The sequence below is a fragment of the Chanodichthys erythropterus genome, chromosome 12 (genome assembly GCF_024489055.1).
Source record: "Chanodichthys erythropterus isolate Z2021 chromosome 12, ASM2448905v1, whole genome shotgun sequence".
Classification (NCBI taxonomy): domain Eukaryota; kingdom Metazoa; phylum Chordata; class Actinopteri; order Cypriniformes; family Xenocyprididae; genus Chanodichthys; species Chanodichthys erythropterus.
In genome coordinates this window covers 8112295-8128822 of record NC_090232.1, presented here as the reverse complement: position 1 = coordinate 8128822, position 16528 = coordinate 8112295, and the positions used below count along the sequence as shown (strand labels likewise).

Genomic DNA, 16528 nt, shown 5'->3' with positions numbered 1-16528 from the left:
GACTCTGTGTTTCTCTTCTCTTCTGTCTCTGTCCTCCGCTGTGGTAGAGGACCCTAGTCCAGTCAGTCTCTCAGAGGCTCCCATTGCGGCCCCGCTCAGGGCCCAGGGGCCGGTGTCTCTCTCTCTGGTGTGTTGGTATCGTGTCCAAAGCCTCTCCTTTAGTGAAACCTGCAGGAATAGAGAGGTAAAACATAGAGCCGTGTAATGTACCATTTCACTTGCGCTGATTTGCTAGAAGATGTTAAAGTGTGCGACAAAAACAGCTGTTCCAGAAGAGACTGGAGCTTGTTTTGGATGGTTATTTGTGAAGTTAAGCTGGTTGTTAAACACTACATGGCATATTTAACCTGATAACCAGTAAAGTCGCATTTAAATTTCTTTCAATGATCTTATAAGTCCTGTTATTACAGGCCATCCATCAAACCAGTGTTGTTGGTGTTAACTATTAACTAAAATACAGAATATTCAATCAAAAACTTGAATGAAAATTACAAATGTTGCCTTGGCAATGAAATACTAAAGTACTTGAATTACGAAAACTGAAATAAGAAGAAATTATATTTCTTATATTATATATTATTTCTTAAATTATAAAAAATTATAGTTTTTAAAAATGATGAATAATTATATATATATACTTTTTTTTTTATGTATATCATATTATTTTCTTATATTCATCATTTTTAACAAAAATAAATAATTTCTTAAATTATAAAAAAATTATAGTTTTTAAAAATGATGAATATAAGAAATTATTAATTTTATATATATATATATATATATATATATATATATATATATATATATATATATATATATATATATATATATATATATATATATATATATATATATATTATTATATATAATTCATTATGTATGTGTGTGTGTCAGTGATGCGCGGGTCAATGTATAAACAACCCGCACCCGACCGACGTTTTCAACTAACCCGCCCGCAACTCGGACCGCAAAAAAAAAAGAAGAAAATATTGTACCCGACCCGCTTCCTGACCCGCATTTTTTTAAAAGCAGTAAATGCTCATTGTAGCGTCATTGGGCCATAGACGTAAGAACCCCCATCAGCCTCCCTGGCCAATAATATCCGGCCTGTGGAGGAGAGAAATATTTCAGGACCTGACGTGGTGCCCTCAGAGGTGCAGCGGCGAGAGCAGGCAGTTCTTGAGGCGGCCCATCATTTTCCATTTCAGCTGTCAGATGCATATTATTGATGAATGCGATGTTTATGTTTCGACCCTGCTTAAAGAATTAGCCTAATCAGCAGGTCAACTGAGAGAAGGCCCACTTTTGGAAAAGTGTGAAAGCCCTTAGGAGCGCAAACCGTTCTTTTTCTGAATGTTTTAGTGTTATGTAATAAAGGCTTGATTTATTCATTTATTTCGTTTCATTTTCTTAACAATTAAGATGCTGCATGTGTTTATCCAGTCTAATCGAAGTGTGCGTCTCTCCCCCGACTTTCCCAACAAAAATCCCGCCCCCTCTTAGAAAATACATAAAACTGACATTACTGAGCTATATGCGTTTAAAAGTAACGTAGCCTATTAAAATTGTACAATTTCATTGCTCAGTTCAACGTGTTGGGAAATCGGGCATTTTGTCCCGCGTCAGCATTTATTCAAAAGTTAATAACGCTCAACATTCAAAAGGTAAATAAGGATTTCTCACTTGTATTAGTAGGCTTGGCTATTTCGCCACGCGAATGCCCAATTGAAGCTCTCACAAGCACAAAATGCAGGGATAGAATATGTTAATAAAGTATTTATTAACGCATTTTAGACAAACAAAAACAGGTAGGCTAAGCCAAAGACTGAGGCTACAATAACCATAAATAAATGTTCACAAATACCCATGAAAGTAAAACTGATACCTTTATTAAGTAAAACTGAAAATTTCAAAGGTTTAATTGGCATTTTTATTTCAAACGACCCGACCGACCGCGACCCGAATATCATCAAAAATATTTTTGGATGACTCGTAACCGCGGGTGACCGCGGATGACCGCAGGCACCCGCTCATTTTGGATCAACCCGCGCATCACTGGTGTGTATATATATATAATTTTTTTTTTTTTTTTTTTTTAATAATTTCTTATATTATTCATCATTTTTAAAAAAAAAAAATATATATATATATATATATAAGAAAAGCATATTACAAAGCTACAAAAAAAGAAAACTGAAAATATATTTAAATCAATTTTTAAGTGTTAATAAATACTAAAATAGTATTTAAAAATACTAAAATAACGTTGCTTCAAGTGAGTCAGTTTTGACAATAGTGGATTTGACATTCCCAGTGTCACACAATCAATGATTTGTTCATGCGAATGATTGTTTTCTGATTATATCACCACCACCTATTGACGGTTACTGAATATTCTACTTCTGTGCGCATATAATAACTGGTATGAATGCGGTTGTCGTCCCTCTGAACACTGACTGTACTTCGGGTTGTGATGGTGTTTGTTCGTTTCACTTCAGTGTCTTTCTCTTGTGTTGAATGTTTGATTCTTCTTCAGGTGTTTCACTAACAGCACAAACATGACGAAACATCAGTGTTTCAAACCTCTGGTTGAAGCGGACATTCATACAGGATGTGTTCTTGCAATGAGAAAATTTAAAAGACACTAGAATGGAGAATGATAAAATAAAGGTAAAATAAAATTAACTTGACATAGCATCTTAAAAATACAGCGTTCGTGTCAAGTGAATAAACTACAAGACACAACTACACGGCCAGAGTTGTCTGTCTGACACCTGCATTGACCAACAATTAAAATCAAATTGAGTTTGAATCCTGTATGAATGGACACTTTTTCTATTCAGATCTGCAGTTTATCAATTAGTAAAGTTTCTTTGAACATGGTGACATTTTGTGCTGTCAGTCTGATACCTTTCTTGTGCCCAGAGTCCAAAATATGTGTGTGTGTGTGTGTGTGTATATATATATATATATATAATATTGAGGATTTTTGTTTACCTTATGCATGATTTAAAACAATATCAGATATTTAAATCATGCATTACATTAAAATTCTAATTATACATTATTTAAAGGGATAGTTCATCCAAAAATGTTGTCATTTACTCAAGATGTTCCAAACCTGGATTAATTTCTTTCTTGTGCTGAACACAAAAGAAGATATTTTGAAGAATGTCACCAACCAAACAGTTACTGGTCCACATTGACTTCCATATTTTTATTTTTATTTTTATTTTTTTATGGAAGTCGATGGGTACCAGAGACCAATGGGTTGTTGGGTGAACATTGTTGGGTGAACAATTTTAGCTCTTAAATCACAATTTAACTCTCGTACTGTATATTGTGATTTAAATTATAAATTGTTAAAATTCCTAATCACTGTTTTCTGATGAATTGAACTTATTTGATCATATTTGATGATTTTTACAGTTATTTGACAGAACTGAATAAACACTGAACTGACTTGAGCTGAACAATGAGCTGCTTTACAGCAGAATTGAATTCTGTTTGGATGATTATTTTCACTATATTTACTACTATTTAACACTATAAAGCTGCTTTGCAACAATCTGTGTTGTATAAAGTGCTATAGAAATAAAGGTGACTTGACTTGAATGAGTAGATTTTGGACCCTGGTTGAATCTGAAGCATCTACTCTGTTTTCTCATTGTCTTTTGTCTTTATTCTTCAGAATCAGCTGTCTGGGAATCTGCTGAGAAAGTTCAAGAACAGCAACGGTTGGCAGAAGTTATGGGTGGTCTTCACCAACTTCAGTCTGTTCTTCTACAAAACACACCAGGTGAGAAGAGCTCACATGCTACATAACTTTTAATTGATCCTCTGACCAGAATGACAGTATTTCTGCAGAAATCTTTGGCCGTGTTTGATCGGAAAGTCTCTTTGCAGGATGAATATCCTCTGGCCAGCCTTCCTCTGCTGGGATACTCCATCACCATTCCCTCAGAGTCCGAGAACATCCATAAAGACTACGTCTTCAAACTCCATTTCAAATCACACGTCTACTATTTCAGATCCGAGAGCGAGTACGCGTTTGAGAGGTATGTCATTTTTGGGGGGTTGTATGTTGCTGTAATAAATACTTTATTACAAAAACATGTTACAAAAATATATTATTTACAGAAAATTGCTACAAAAAATAAAATGGATAAGTAAAATAAAATAGATAAGTAAAACAATAAAAAATATATAACATTATGACTCATTAATCAAAATATTTTTTTAAAAATGTATTTTTATCATGTTTCTGTAATTTTATGTATTTATATACACACACACACACAAATACATGCTACAAAAAGTTATTTTTTTTACTATATAATTATATAAAAAAATTCAATAATATATTTTTATTTTTGTATTTTATTTGTTACTATAAAAATATAAGTGAAAACAATACATATACTATATGCTCTTATTTTCTCAGAAATAAAATAAATGTGTATTTTTAATGCAGTTTTGTGTAAAAATGTCTTGACAGTCCAATATAACTAAGCTGAAAAGGAGACCTTAAAAACTGTTGCTATTACTTGTGGTCCATTCTGAACACTGGGAATTAAATTTCAAGTCAACTTCATTGAATTTAGTGCTCCATTATTGTGCATTATTGTACTCTAATCCTAAAACTTCTTCCTGACACGTGTTCTCTCATAGGTGGATGGAGGTGATCCGCAGTGCCACATGCTCTTCCAGTCACATCCGCTCCTTGAGCCGCAAAGAGCCGCACGCCTACTGACCAAAGAGACCTTCGGACCGCCTGCCGATACACCAACACACCCACACACACACACACACACACACACTGGCCGTTTATGTCAGGTTCTCAATCAGGTTCTCCTAACACACGTTAACATATTTCTTACGGCAGCGGGTTTCAGCAGGAATTGTTTCATGTGCTATAACGTCATTTCACTTTATAGAAAAAAAATCTGATTTTGAATGGGTTCACATGTGAAGTTTTTTGAGAACATCAAGGTCAGAGTCCAGAGAACTACTACAGTATCATCACAACATCGCACGATGGATAGATCAGCAGGTAAAAGTCAAACACTTCCAGTTTTGCCGTTTGTTTTAAATGTGCCCAAAGACACGATATCATAGTAAGTAAACAACAGTCCATGTTCATGAAATGCAACTTATGTGTGTAAATTGTTCGTAAAATTGGCAAGAATGCTTTCAGGAATGGTTTAATTGAATGGTTATATGCAATGATTTATTCTTCAGAATGTTTTTGCGAATGGTTTGCTGATTTGTACGTGACTGTTTATGTGTGAGAGCTTTTATAAATGGGTTATTGGGTGCTATTGTGTACGTGAAGCGGGTGTCGTTGAGTTGAATGCGAACTATTTATGAACAATTTACACATGAAATTGCTCTGCTTGTGTTTCATGAACTAATGCCTGTAAAAGTTGAGAAAAAAGTTGAGAAATTGTCAATTAAATTTTCAATCTCGGGACAGTTTTTAACTGTAGTAACAGCTTTTATAACTGATGTTTATGAAGTTTTGTCACCTTCTGTCTACATTTTGGTGAAAAAGAAAAAGACTGGTGAAAAATGTACGGGTCATATTTCACCCCAAAATTGAAAGGGAAAAAAGTTTTTTGTAAGCATGAAGAAAATAAAGCCTATTTTTAGGACCATTTTATGTTTTATTAAAATATTAGATTACATAATGGTTAATGGTCAATTTATACTGATTTTAATTCAAATAAAACTTTTTCATTAATGTATTACATTAGATATTTAGGAAAAATGTGTCATGAAAAATCTTATTGCTTCTAAAAATACGCTTGTTTTGATGCAAAATAAAATGGTACTTTTTAATTTTTGGGTGAAGTGACCCGGGCGTCCCGGCTCACACCTGTAGACCGCCGTCGATGCACAAGCTGGATTTGTAATGTTTAAATGCATCATCTCTGCTGGCCTGAGACTCTACGGCACATGCTGCCTTCCAAGCGTTTGTACCGCACTTCAACCTTTCTTTTGTAGATGTTTTTATACAAGTTTTGATACTAACTGTGAACCACTCTACACTAGTTTTGTGTTCGGTGAGGGAACACCACACAATCCCTTATAGTTAGTGATTCTTCTGTCATGGTGCAAGAAAAAAAGTCTTTCTCTGAAGGAAGCAGCTGCCTTTTGTCTAAATGCTTGAGTGCCAAAATTCTTTAAATCTTTTTTTAAGCATTTTAATTCTTTCTTAATGCATATTATATATATATTAAAAAACAATATGGATTATATGTTGGCAGAAATGTATGTTTGACAGTGCGTGAATATGTTCAGAATAAACAAATCCATATATATATAGATGTTGTGTCATTTACATTGATTTTCTAAAGAAACAAAAATGAATACAATAAAATCAATAATTAATGTTAAGTGCATTTCGGAAAACTCATCTACAGCATATGTACAGATACTGCTGATATAATTGTTCCCATTTATTTTTACATTTGAATCATCCTTTGAATATTCAAGTGCCAATAAATCAAAATACAACTACTTATACTGGCCACACAGACATTAGAAACATATCTATAGAAAGCTTGAAATGACTACTTTTAAATGAAACGATTCAAAACGAAAAGAAATAGACTGGGCCTACTCTCTGATTATGTAATCCGAATGAAATGTGCATTTATATGGTTTGTCTGTTCAAGCCATTATTTTCATAAGGATAATATTTATAATGCTATGCATAAACTTTATCACTGTATAGAATACTATAAAATAATATAATTTCTGCCTCTAAATAAAATCACACAGCATGGTCTTTAAAATGGGCATCAGAAAGTCTCTTCAGTTCTTCGGGATACATTCAGGCAGTGTTTTTTACTCCAGCTTGAAATCAGATAAACTTAAAGGTGCTAAAGAGGATCTTTTCGTCAACTGAGAAACCAAAGACTGTTACTGAGTTTTTTAAATGAGCGCATGCCTAAGAACAACCCCCTCCTTTCGAGGGAACGCCTCCCAAAAATAGTGCACGAGTATTGGAACAGGAGTGTTTGTTTACCACCGGCATTCGCTGTGTCGTGTTAGTGGATTCATTATGTCGGACTCACCGCACGTAACTCATAATCTGCAGTTGTTACTCCTGTCTCCTGACAAAAACACTGCATGCGGTGCCTGTGGAGTGTGGAAAGTTACTGGAGCGCGCAGCCATACTCGTCTCTCACAAGGAACGTCACGGCAGTGATTGACAAGCCAGAGAGCCAATCGTTTACGCGATGATCGCGTTAACGATTGGCTGATGTTTTTAAGGCCCTACCTCGTGCACAGATGATGTATATTAATATTATTACTTTCAGTGCACCTAATAAATAATCTTTTATCCGTTAGTAAAGACAGATTCAAGTAATATTGCAAAAATGTACAAAACAAAACATCCTCTTTAGCACCTTTAATGCTTGTCTACCTTCACAAAAATTTGCTAAAGACAGGGAATGCAAAAATTAAAAATAATTGTGCCTTGTGTTTATCAGTTGTTTATTAGTATCTGATTACCCTTAAGTGTAGTTGTTGTATGCAATGATGTGATTCATTGGCTTAAAAAAAAAATATAAATTTGACTGATATTAGGTTTTTTTCAAGGCTTCTAGATATCGCGCTATATCAATATTGTGAATTCTTTTTGCCATGATAACCGTGGTATGAAAAATCTGATATCGTGACAGCCCTAATATTGATATAAAAATACAAAGAGAAAGAAAAAATAGTCCATTCTTTGAATATACATGAACTGCGTTAAACATTACATTATGTCAGAGTTTCTGAAACTGGGATTTGTGAAGGAACTGCTTTTATTCTATTCAAACCAAGATGTCAAACAATGTAAAAGTGAAGATGATCAGACATTACAGCAATTTAGATGAAAACAGAACAATCTTTATATGATGCATTATTAGTTGCTCGATGATATTAAATTAGTGTTGACAGAATCTCATGTAAACACTGCACCTTCTCCATCCAATAAACATCTAAACGAGAAGAAAAATGTCTTTCTTACCAACAATATACTGAAACTGAAGGTTTGTGAGTTTAATGAAAATCTAATAATTAAATCATAATTTTTAAAAAAAAATATTTTTAAAATAAAAATGTAGTTGAAAGCAAAAGGCCTTCTAAGGCATAGCAATACATGGTTAAATGACTTTTAACATACTATCTCTGTATTTAAAAATGTAATTAGTTACCACTTGTAGTACACTTGAACCCATCTTTCATACACTAGTTTACTACAAGTGGTAACTAATTACATTTTTTTAAATACAGAGATAGTATATTAAAAGCACATTTTAGTTCATATTTCATGGTGTCTCAAAATAGCACAGTCGAGTACACGACACATAGATGCTCTTAAGATTATCTTAAGAATTAATAAAGAAGAATTTTTATTATATTAAGTACAAAATAAGTGCGAGAAAATAGAGCACTTTAAGTGCGTTATGGAAGTGTACTTTTTTCCCCACCTGGGCTCAGTTGTGGCTGGTAGATTCCCAGAGAAATGTGAATACAAAATCACTCAAACTAGATTTAAGTGATTTTAATTCATTTTCCAAATGAAACCCTGGTAAATGTTACTACAGTAGTTACTCTGGGCTTCTGTCTTCACGACACACAAAGTGCAGCCCGTGATCACCGTAAGCATCATAACTCTCATATGTTGTTTTTTGGAGCCACTCTGGTTCATATGAGGTTGTGCTGTACATAAAGGCCTCGACGATACTTCCAGACTTCGGCGTGTTTTCCCCTTCACCGAGCCCGTCCTGCACCTCCAGCTGGACAGTTGTGCGCTGGTACTTCTCTGGACAATTTTCTAACCAGTCCAGGAAGTCCAGCATCTTCTTGTCCACGCTGTAGATCTCGCCCTGGATGCGCTGACCCGTCCCAGGGACGTTGAGCAGGAAGGGGATGTTGTATTTGGTTGCGATCACGAGCGGGTATCGCTCCACTGTGCGAGCGTGAGCCACAAACTCGGCCCGACCGTTGTCAGCGTCCATCATCCTGAAGTAGTTGGGCTGGCCTCTCTTTAGCGTCCCGTACACGAAGACTTGATCCATGTGCACTGCGGGAAAGACACTAACAATGACCTGTGGGTGAAACACATGACACACTTCATTATGATTCAAAATCAATTCACTGACTCTTAAAAGTCTGAAAAACAACAGTGTAACCTGTCTTCATGATAAATCCATCCACATTCATTATCTTGAAAGCACACCGATTATGTTATGTTCATCTGTCTTTAGTGTGTAATGTTGCGGTCTGAGCATGAAAAAGGTGTGCAAAGTTAAAGTCCCTCCAAAGGGAGTTATTCTTTATATCAGTGCACCAGTAGTGTAGTCTATATGATGTGATATGCAGGTATCAAAGGTCAAATATTCAGGTCAAGAGTATAAACACTATACACAAACCGTACTGTATAGCATACTTTATTTTATTTATATATAAAAGTAAACTAACAACCTGGCTAATGGAAAAACACGGATTACGGGTTGCCTGGAACGCGGCATAAATATGATATTAAATTAGTTGTTGACAGAATCTCATGTAAACACTGCACCTTCTTCTCCATCTAATAAACATCTAAACGAGAAGAAAAATGTCTTGCTTACCGACAATAAACTGAATCCTTTCATTAATGAAGGTCAAACTGTCGGAGAAATCGGGAAAAACAGGTTTGTTTGAAAGTAGCGAACTTCCTCCGCCTTCCCAATTAGGAATAAGGAAATGACGTTTTCATGACATGCCACGAGAGGTGGGCGGGGTTTGGTGTACAGAGACTTTCGGTTTTTCAAACAGTAGAAATCTCACAACATTAGATAAAAGAAACAAGGCATTGCCAAAGTACACATTTAAATAAACTTTTAAAAATTAAAACACTTAAATATTAACATTTTTAAAATATATTAACGTAGACCATTTTAAAAGTCTTAAAAAATCAACAGAGCGAGTGAACATAATTCCATCTATGCATTATTGGTTGGTTTTTCAGACGTCTTAGGAGTAAGATAAATAAACTGAACTTTGACATTTCATGATATTTCTAGCAACTAATGAATGTTTAACTAATGATCTGTTAAGCATTATATAACTTGATGATGTGCGCTAATGTCGTGTGTCTGGAAAAAAAAATAAAAATTGTAGAAACAGTAGAAATCTCACAACATTAGATAAAAGGAACAAGGCATTACCAAAGTACACTTTTACAAATTAAAACATTTAAATATTAAATTTTTTTCAAAATATATGAACGTAGGCCTACAATATTAATTTATTACAGTTTTTTCCAATTGCTAACACACAATTTTTCAAACTAGTCTGGTTTTATCAAAACACTTAACACAATTCACAAAACCACACACCCAAACTGCAAAATACCTCATATATCCTGCAAAATGAAGCACTGCAACCGAAACTACACATAACATTATCAAAATCAAACTTTTGCATGAAATGGCACACACTTCATTCATATTACCAGATTTTTGCCTAACCACCTACACACTGTTGGGCATAATGAAAAGCACCCCCATCTTTAGTATGCTTTGCCATAATACTAAAATATGTATCAGATTGTTCACATGCACAGAAATATTTGCAGATACACACAAATGCTGTTGCAACATTTTTATTTTTTTTCCTTCACTACAGTAAACAAGTCAGTACAACATAAGCACAGCAGATATATTTACATGGGACTGAACAAAAATATTCTTACAAAAAAAGTAAACTGAAAAAGAAAATTTCTGAAAAAAAATATATTACAGTTAAAAAAAAAAAAAAAAAAAAAAAGGCAAGAAAAATAATTAGGCAGCATCTTGCCGCACAGCCGGGTCTGGCCACAACGCCTCGTCAACATCACAGGCAATATCTTCCCTTGCCAGACATCGAGGGAAGAAGCGCCTTGAGTGCCTTATCCATCCCTGAATTGCACCCACATCAATCTCATCACATGCCTCTTCCATGGCCTGCACAAGAGGCATGCGCACAAAGGGCTGCCGGTCGTATACCTTCCACCGCCATGCCGAAAAGAATTCTTCTATTCTTCTACAGAAATGTGAGAATATGGGCTGTGTTGTATGGTCCAAGTTTGGCATGACGGTGGAGGACACCATGCATATTGGAGATGGCAGCGCACATTGTGATGTTCCCACCACGTTGGCCAGGAACATCTATAATGGCTCTGTGGCCAATGAGGTTTCTCCCTCTTCTTCTGGTCTTTGCTAGGTTGAACCCAGCCTCATCTATAAAGATGAACTCATGTGGGATTGCATGAGCATCCATTTCCACTACTCCCTGAAAACAAAGAACAAAAATCACTCAATATGGTGTTATCCAGTACACTGGGAAACAATGTTGTGTGTAGTGTACTGCAGTCAATATAGTACTTACATCCACATATGCTCGTCTGAACTCTTTGTTTCTTTGAGAGTTTCTCTCAAACGGCACCTTATAAAGTTGTTTCATTCTGATTTGGTTTCGCTTGAGAATGCGAGCCAATGTGGACAGACTAACTCGTTGAATGTTGTTGAATAAGGTGTTGTCTTGGATGATGTGGCTTTGAATTTCTCGTAATCTGATTTCATTATTTTCCAAAACCAAGTTTACAATGGCAGCTTCCTGTACCCCGGTGAACATTTGGCCCCTTCCTCCACCATGGTGTCGTCTCTCAGTCCTTTAGAAAAAATAAAATAAAAATATATATAGGGCTTGGACAATGCAGCCTAAATATTTTCCCCCACAGTAGAGTACATTGTACAGGAAACTTGTACAGTTCATGAATGGCTGATGTCATACACTAAGTAAACAGGTGTCACCCAACTGATACACTATGACATGGGGTATACTACATGTGTACTACATGAAATTTTGGTTACATACCTGTTCTCCAATCTAAAGGTCCGGATGACAGAGGCGACAGTAAAACGGCTCAAGTTTGGCTGCACTCTCTGTCCAGCCTCACGCATTGTCAACCCATGGTTGATGACATGATCTACTAAGGTTGCTCTGATTTCATTTGAAAGTGTTTGTCTTCTTTGGCCATGAACTCCTCTACCTGCTCTACCCCTACCTCTCACTCTTCCTCCCCTCTTATTCTCAACCTCCCTCTTCCTCTTCCTCTTCCTCTCTCTGCAATGTCTTCCATTGTTGTTGTAAAAAAAAAAGGTTCTCACCTGTGGTCTTTTCATAGTGCTTACATCCTGATTGAAGTGTTAACAATTAACCACTGAGGTGTTTGGCCAGGTGGCACATGTAATTGGCCAATTAGCTCATGTAGTGTCATTTTGAATGGCAGTGTTTTGAAATGGCAAACATGTGACTTTATGTCAGATTGTTGTGTCTTATGCAGAGAACTGTATTTAGTGAATTTAAAAAGTGCTATTTTAAAATGCAAAATGTGTGTAAAACAGAAAAGGTGTTTAGACTTATGGAGACTTGAGAAGAAGTTTTGCTCTCTGTGTGTCAGTTTAAATAATTGTGCTGTGCATGTCATTTTAGTGTGTTAGCAATTGGAAAAAACTGTAAACTTAATAGGCTATTAAAACTTACTAATATTAAAGCATATTTTAATTAACTTCAATTAACACTTAATAACTTTTAATATGTAATTATTCAGTACAAATATTGTTTTGTTTTTTCTAACACTTATTTCTTAATGCATATATAAAATTAAAATGATACAATATGGATTTGTATGTTGGTAGAAATGTGTTTGACAGTGCGTGAATATGTTCAGAATAAACAAATCCATATATACGTGTGTGTGTCTTTTGTTGTAATTTACATAATTCATAAAGCAACAAAAACATCTTGAATTAATTTATTGATTTTATTGTAAAGTGCAATTAGAGAAAACATCTACAGGATATGTTACAAAAGATTGTATTTCAAATAAATGCTGTTCTTTTGAACTTTCTATTCATTAAAGAATCCTGAAAAATAAAAATGAAAAACATACGAAGCAGCTTCAACTGATAATAATCAGAAATGTTTCTTGAGCAGCAAATCAGCATAGGATGATTTCTGAAGGATCATGTGACACTGAAGATTGACAAAATGATGCTGAAAATCACAGGAATAAATTACATTTAAAAAAAATATTCACATATATTTTAAATTGTAATTCACTATATTACAATTTTTTAGGTCATTTTAATCAAATAAACGCAGACTTGGTGATCTAAGAGACTTATTTTAAAATTTTACCAATCCCAAACATTTGAACGGCAGTATATACAGTATAAACATACATGAATATATAGATGTGCCCTATAAACATGGTAATGTTTTGTGTGTGGCAGTAGCATACAAACCACAGTACTGGCTCACTATCATATTTATATAACACAGCAACAAATGAATAATGCCATCTGATACCACATTAACACCCAGGGTCCAAAATTAACACTAGTCAAGTGCCAATAAATTAAAAATGGGCTTCCAGTACTAAATAAAACCAGTAACGGTTTTAACTGTAAATGTAAAGAACATGATTTAAATGACAATGTCTAAAGAAATTATCTGACACATCTTCTGATAACATTTTACATAGATCAACTTCTGACGGTATATTATCAGCTAAGATGCCTCAAGATATTTTTCCCCTCCAAAGCTGTATGCAATTATTTCTCATTAATTTGCTAGAATATTTGGCACCAAAATTGCAACGTCACCATGTGAAACTCTGTTGTGTGACTGGTAGATTCCCTGAGAAATGTGAAAACATGATGACCAAAACCAGTTTGAGTGAATGGTCAATTAAATTCATGTGACACTGGCAGGTGTGGTGAAATCCTGGTAAATGTTACTACAGTTACTTGGAGCATATATCTTCAAGACACACATAGTGCAGCCCGTGATCACCGTAAGTTACATAACTTTCATATGTTGGTTTTTGGAGCCACTCGGGATCATCTGTAGTCTTGCTGTACACAGAGGCCTCGACGATACTTCCAGACTTCAGCGTGTTTCCGGCTTCACCAAGCCCGTCCTGCACCTCCAGCTGGACAGTTGTGCGCTGGTACAACTTTGGACATTCTTCAAACTCATCCAGGAAGTCCAGCATCTTCTTGTCCACGCGATAGATCTCACCCTTGATGCGCTGACCTGACCCAGGGACGTTGAGCAGGAAGGGGATGTTTTCTTCAGTGGCGATCACGAGCGGGTATCGCTTCACTGTGCGAGCGTGAGCCACAAACTCGGCCTGACCGTTGGCTGCGTCCCTCATCCTGAAGTAGTTGGGCTGGTCACTCTTCAGCGTCCCATACACGAAGATTAGAGTCATGTGCACCGCGGGAAAAACACTAACAATGACCTGTGGGTGAAACAGATGACACACTTCATTATGATTCAAATGATATGCCACTTAAAAGTCTGATAAACAACAGAGATCATATGATAAATCCAAATTTAAATGCATTAGCTTTTGGTTGGTTTTTCAGACATCTTCGGAGTAAGATAAATAAACTGAACTTTGACATTTCATGATATTATATAACTTGCTAATGTTCTTGTTTAATGTCATTTACAAATGATCCAAAATCTGTTTTCAGTGCTTCCCACACACTTGGGCGGGCCGCCCACGTATAATAACGGCCGCCCAAGTATATTTGGAGACACATTTTTGCTTTTATTATTTTTATCCTCTTATAATTTTATATCCGCGCAGGATAATGAAACCATCCGCGATCGATTAACTAAGTCGTTTCGTAGCTGCTCGTTATGTGTGCGTCAGAACTGTTTACTTTCGCTAGCATTCCCATGGGCGCTGCATTTTGCAAAGTCACAAGGGGGCGCTGTTGCGCGTTCTACAAGCTCACGCGACAGCGCTTCAGACTGCTTCAAAGTGATTCTCAATCAATGAAAAGCACAGATTTATGGCAAGCGATTGCTAATGAACTGAAGTTGATGAATTATTACAAAGTCTACTTCATGGCCTTTATATAAAATGTTTTAGACGATTGTAAGAATCTGAAGGATCAGCCTGAAATAGATCAGACATTTCAAAATAAGAGTCCCTGTGTATTTCGAGCTTGTTTATAATTAAAAGTCACACGCTAAGTTTTTTATTTTGGGCATTATTGGTATTTTGGTTACACAATACATTGTATTTAATTTGATTTCCATTTAGTTCATAGTAAATGATTGTAGTCTCCCCCACAGGAAGAAAAGACTAAGAACATTATTTGACACATATATTATTCATTTTATAATTTTTACTAGTAAAATCTGTGCCCCATTCACTGAGAGAGACACTATATGACAGCAAGGAGAACATACGAAAAGGTGAACCATTTAAATGCTGTAATTTTGCATAATTTACGATGCATAATAATGCATAATACTAGTATGTAATTAAATGTAATATGCTATGTAATTAAAATTAATTTCAATAAATAAAAATACTGTTAGAAATCACACATTATTTGTTTGTCACATGTAGACGATTTTTGTGCCGTGGGTAATAGGAGGATTTTTAGTATAGGCTATTTCAAACCTGTGGGAAGCACTGGTTTTTATAACTTGGCGCATGAGTCTAAAAAACAACAATTGAACAACAAAGTATGAACATTTTTATGATTTTAAATCACTTTACCGACTAAATATGTATAAGCTTGACTTACAGCCATTTACATTTTGTTCTCATACCAAATAAATGATTTCATGTCTGAAACATCTGAGGAGTTGAAGGGCATGTAAGGTCAAATTTTCAGGTCAAACAAATATCGTTGATCACATGAAAGCATGCAAAAGTCACATGGCTGTTAAATAAGATGACGCTCAAAACTTTCAAGAAATTAGATTTTTAACCTATTCACGCGAAGTTGTCATATCTCTATTTAAAACTGAAGATGATCAGACATTACCGCAGTTTAGATGAAAACTAAACAGTTCTAAATAGTTGCTAGATAAATTAGTGTTTACACAGAATGTATCTCATTAATTCTCTGAATTCTGAATACTGCACCTTCTTCAACACCAAATAAACCACTAAAGAAAAAAGCTTTTCTTACCGACAATAAAACGAACACTTTCATTTATACAGACTGATGATCAGCCAACAGAGAAACAGGTTTATCATTTTCTGATAGTGTATCGCAGTCCTGTACCTACTTCCGCCTTTCTGAATTATGAAAATTAGAAAATGGCGCATGACATCATGTGACATGAGCGATAGGCGGGGTTTGGTTTAAAGATACTTTCCATTTGTATTTCAAACAGTAGAAATCACGATACACTTTATTTTAAGGTGTCTTTGTTACACTGTAATTATACATACAAGTACTGAGTAATGTTAATGTACTTACTATAGGGTTGGAGTAGGGTTCGGTTTGGTTTTGTGTTAGTTGCATGTAATTATGCATAATTTATAGTTATTACTACAGTTACTACATGTAACTTATGTAACAATGACGCTGTAAAATAAAGTGTAACCAAAATCACATTGACATAATAAATACATAGTCATATAAATACATAGTAAATACATAATCATTGCTGCAAT

General features: G+C 35.1%; 3 protein-coding genes across 5 annotated transcripts in view; 1 reads left to right on the top strand and 2 right to left on the bottom strand.

The window, feature by feature from the left end:
• farp1 (FERM, RhoGEF (ARHGEF) and pleckstrin domain protein 1 (chondrocyte-derived)) overlaps positions 1-6338 on the top strand; it is a 93919-nt gene extending 87581 nt beyond the window's left edge. For both annotated transcript variants that reach the window (XM_067403223.1, XM_067403222.1), the window contains exons 25-27: positions 3692-3799; positions 3907-4058; positions 4672-6338. In XM_067403223.1, the coding sequence (XP_067259324.1) occupies positions 3692-3799; positions 3907-4058; positions 4672-4753 (342 nt within the window). In that variant the 3' untranslated portion in view covers positions 4754-6338. The remainder of the gene's footprint in view (positions 1-3691; positions 3800-3906; positions 4059-4671) is intronic.
• A 1130-nt stretch (positions 6339-7468) lies between these two features.
• Positions 7469-9762, bottom strand: LOC137032220 (gamma-glutamylaminecyclotransferase C-like). Of its 2 annotated transcripts, none has more exons than XM_067403882.1 (2): positions 9195-9219; positions 7469-9133 (listed from the first exon to the last, which is right to left on the bottom strand). In XM_067403882.1, the coding sequence occupies exons 1-2, from the start codon at positions 9202-9204 to the stop codon at positions 8610-8612; spliced, it is 534 nt and encodes a 177-aa protein (XP_067259983.1). In that variant the 5' UTR covers positions 9205-9219; the 3' UTR covers positions 7469-8609. The 2 variants fall into 2 exon arrangements, with proteins under 2 accessions (XP_067259983.1, XP_067259984.1); XM_067403883.1 differs by lacking the exon at positions 9195-9219 and adding an exon at positions 9636-9762 and having other exon boundaries at positions 7474-9110.
• A 3080-nt stretch (positions 9763-12842) lies between these two features.
• On the bottom strand, positions 12843-16152 carry LOC137032217 (gamma-glutamylaminecyclotransferase C-like). Its single transcript, XM_067403878.1, has 2 exons — positions 16038-16152; positions 12843-14338 (listed from the first exon to the last, which is right to left on the bottom strand). The coding sequence occupies exons 1-2, from the start codon at positions 16059-16061 to the stop codon at positions 13838-13840; spliced, it is 525 nt and encodes a 174-aa protein (XP_067259979.1). The 5' UTR covers positions 16062-16152; the 3' UTR covers positions 12843-13837.
• Between the last annotated feature and the right edge of the window lie 376 nt (positions 16153-16528).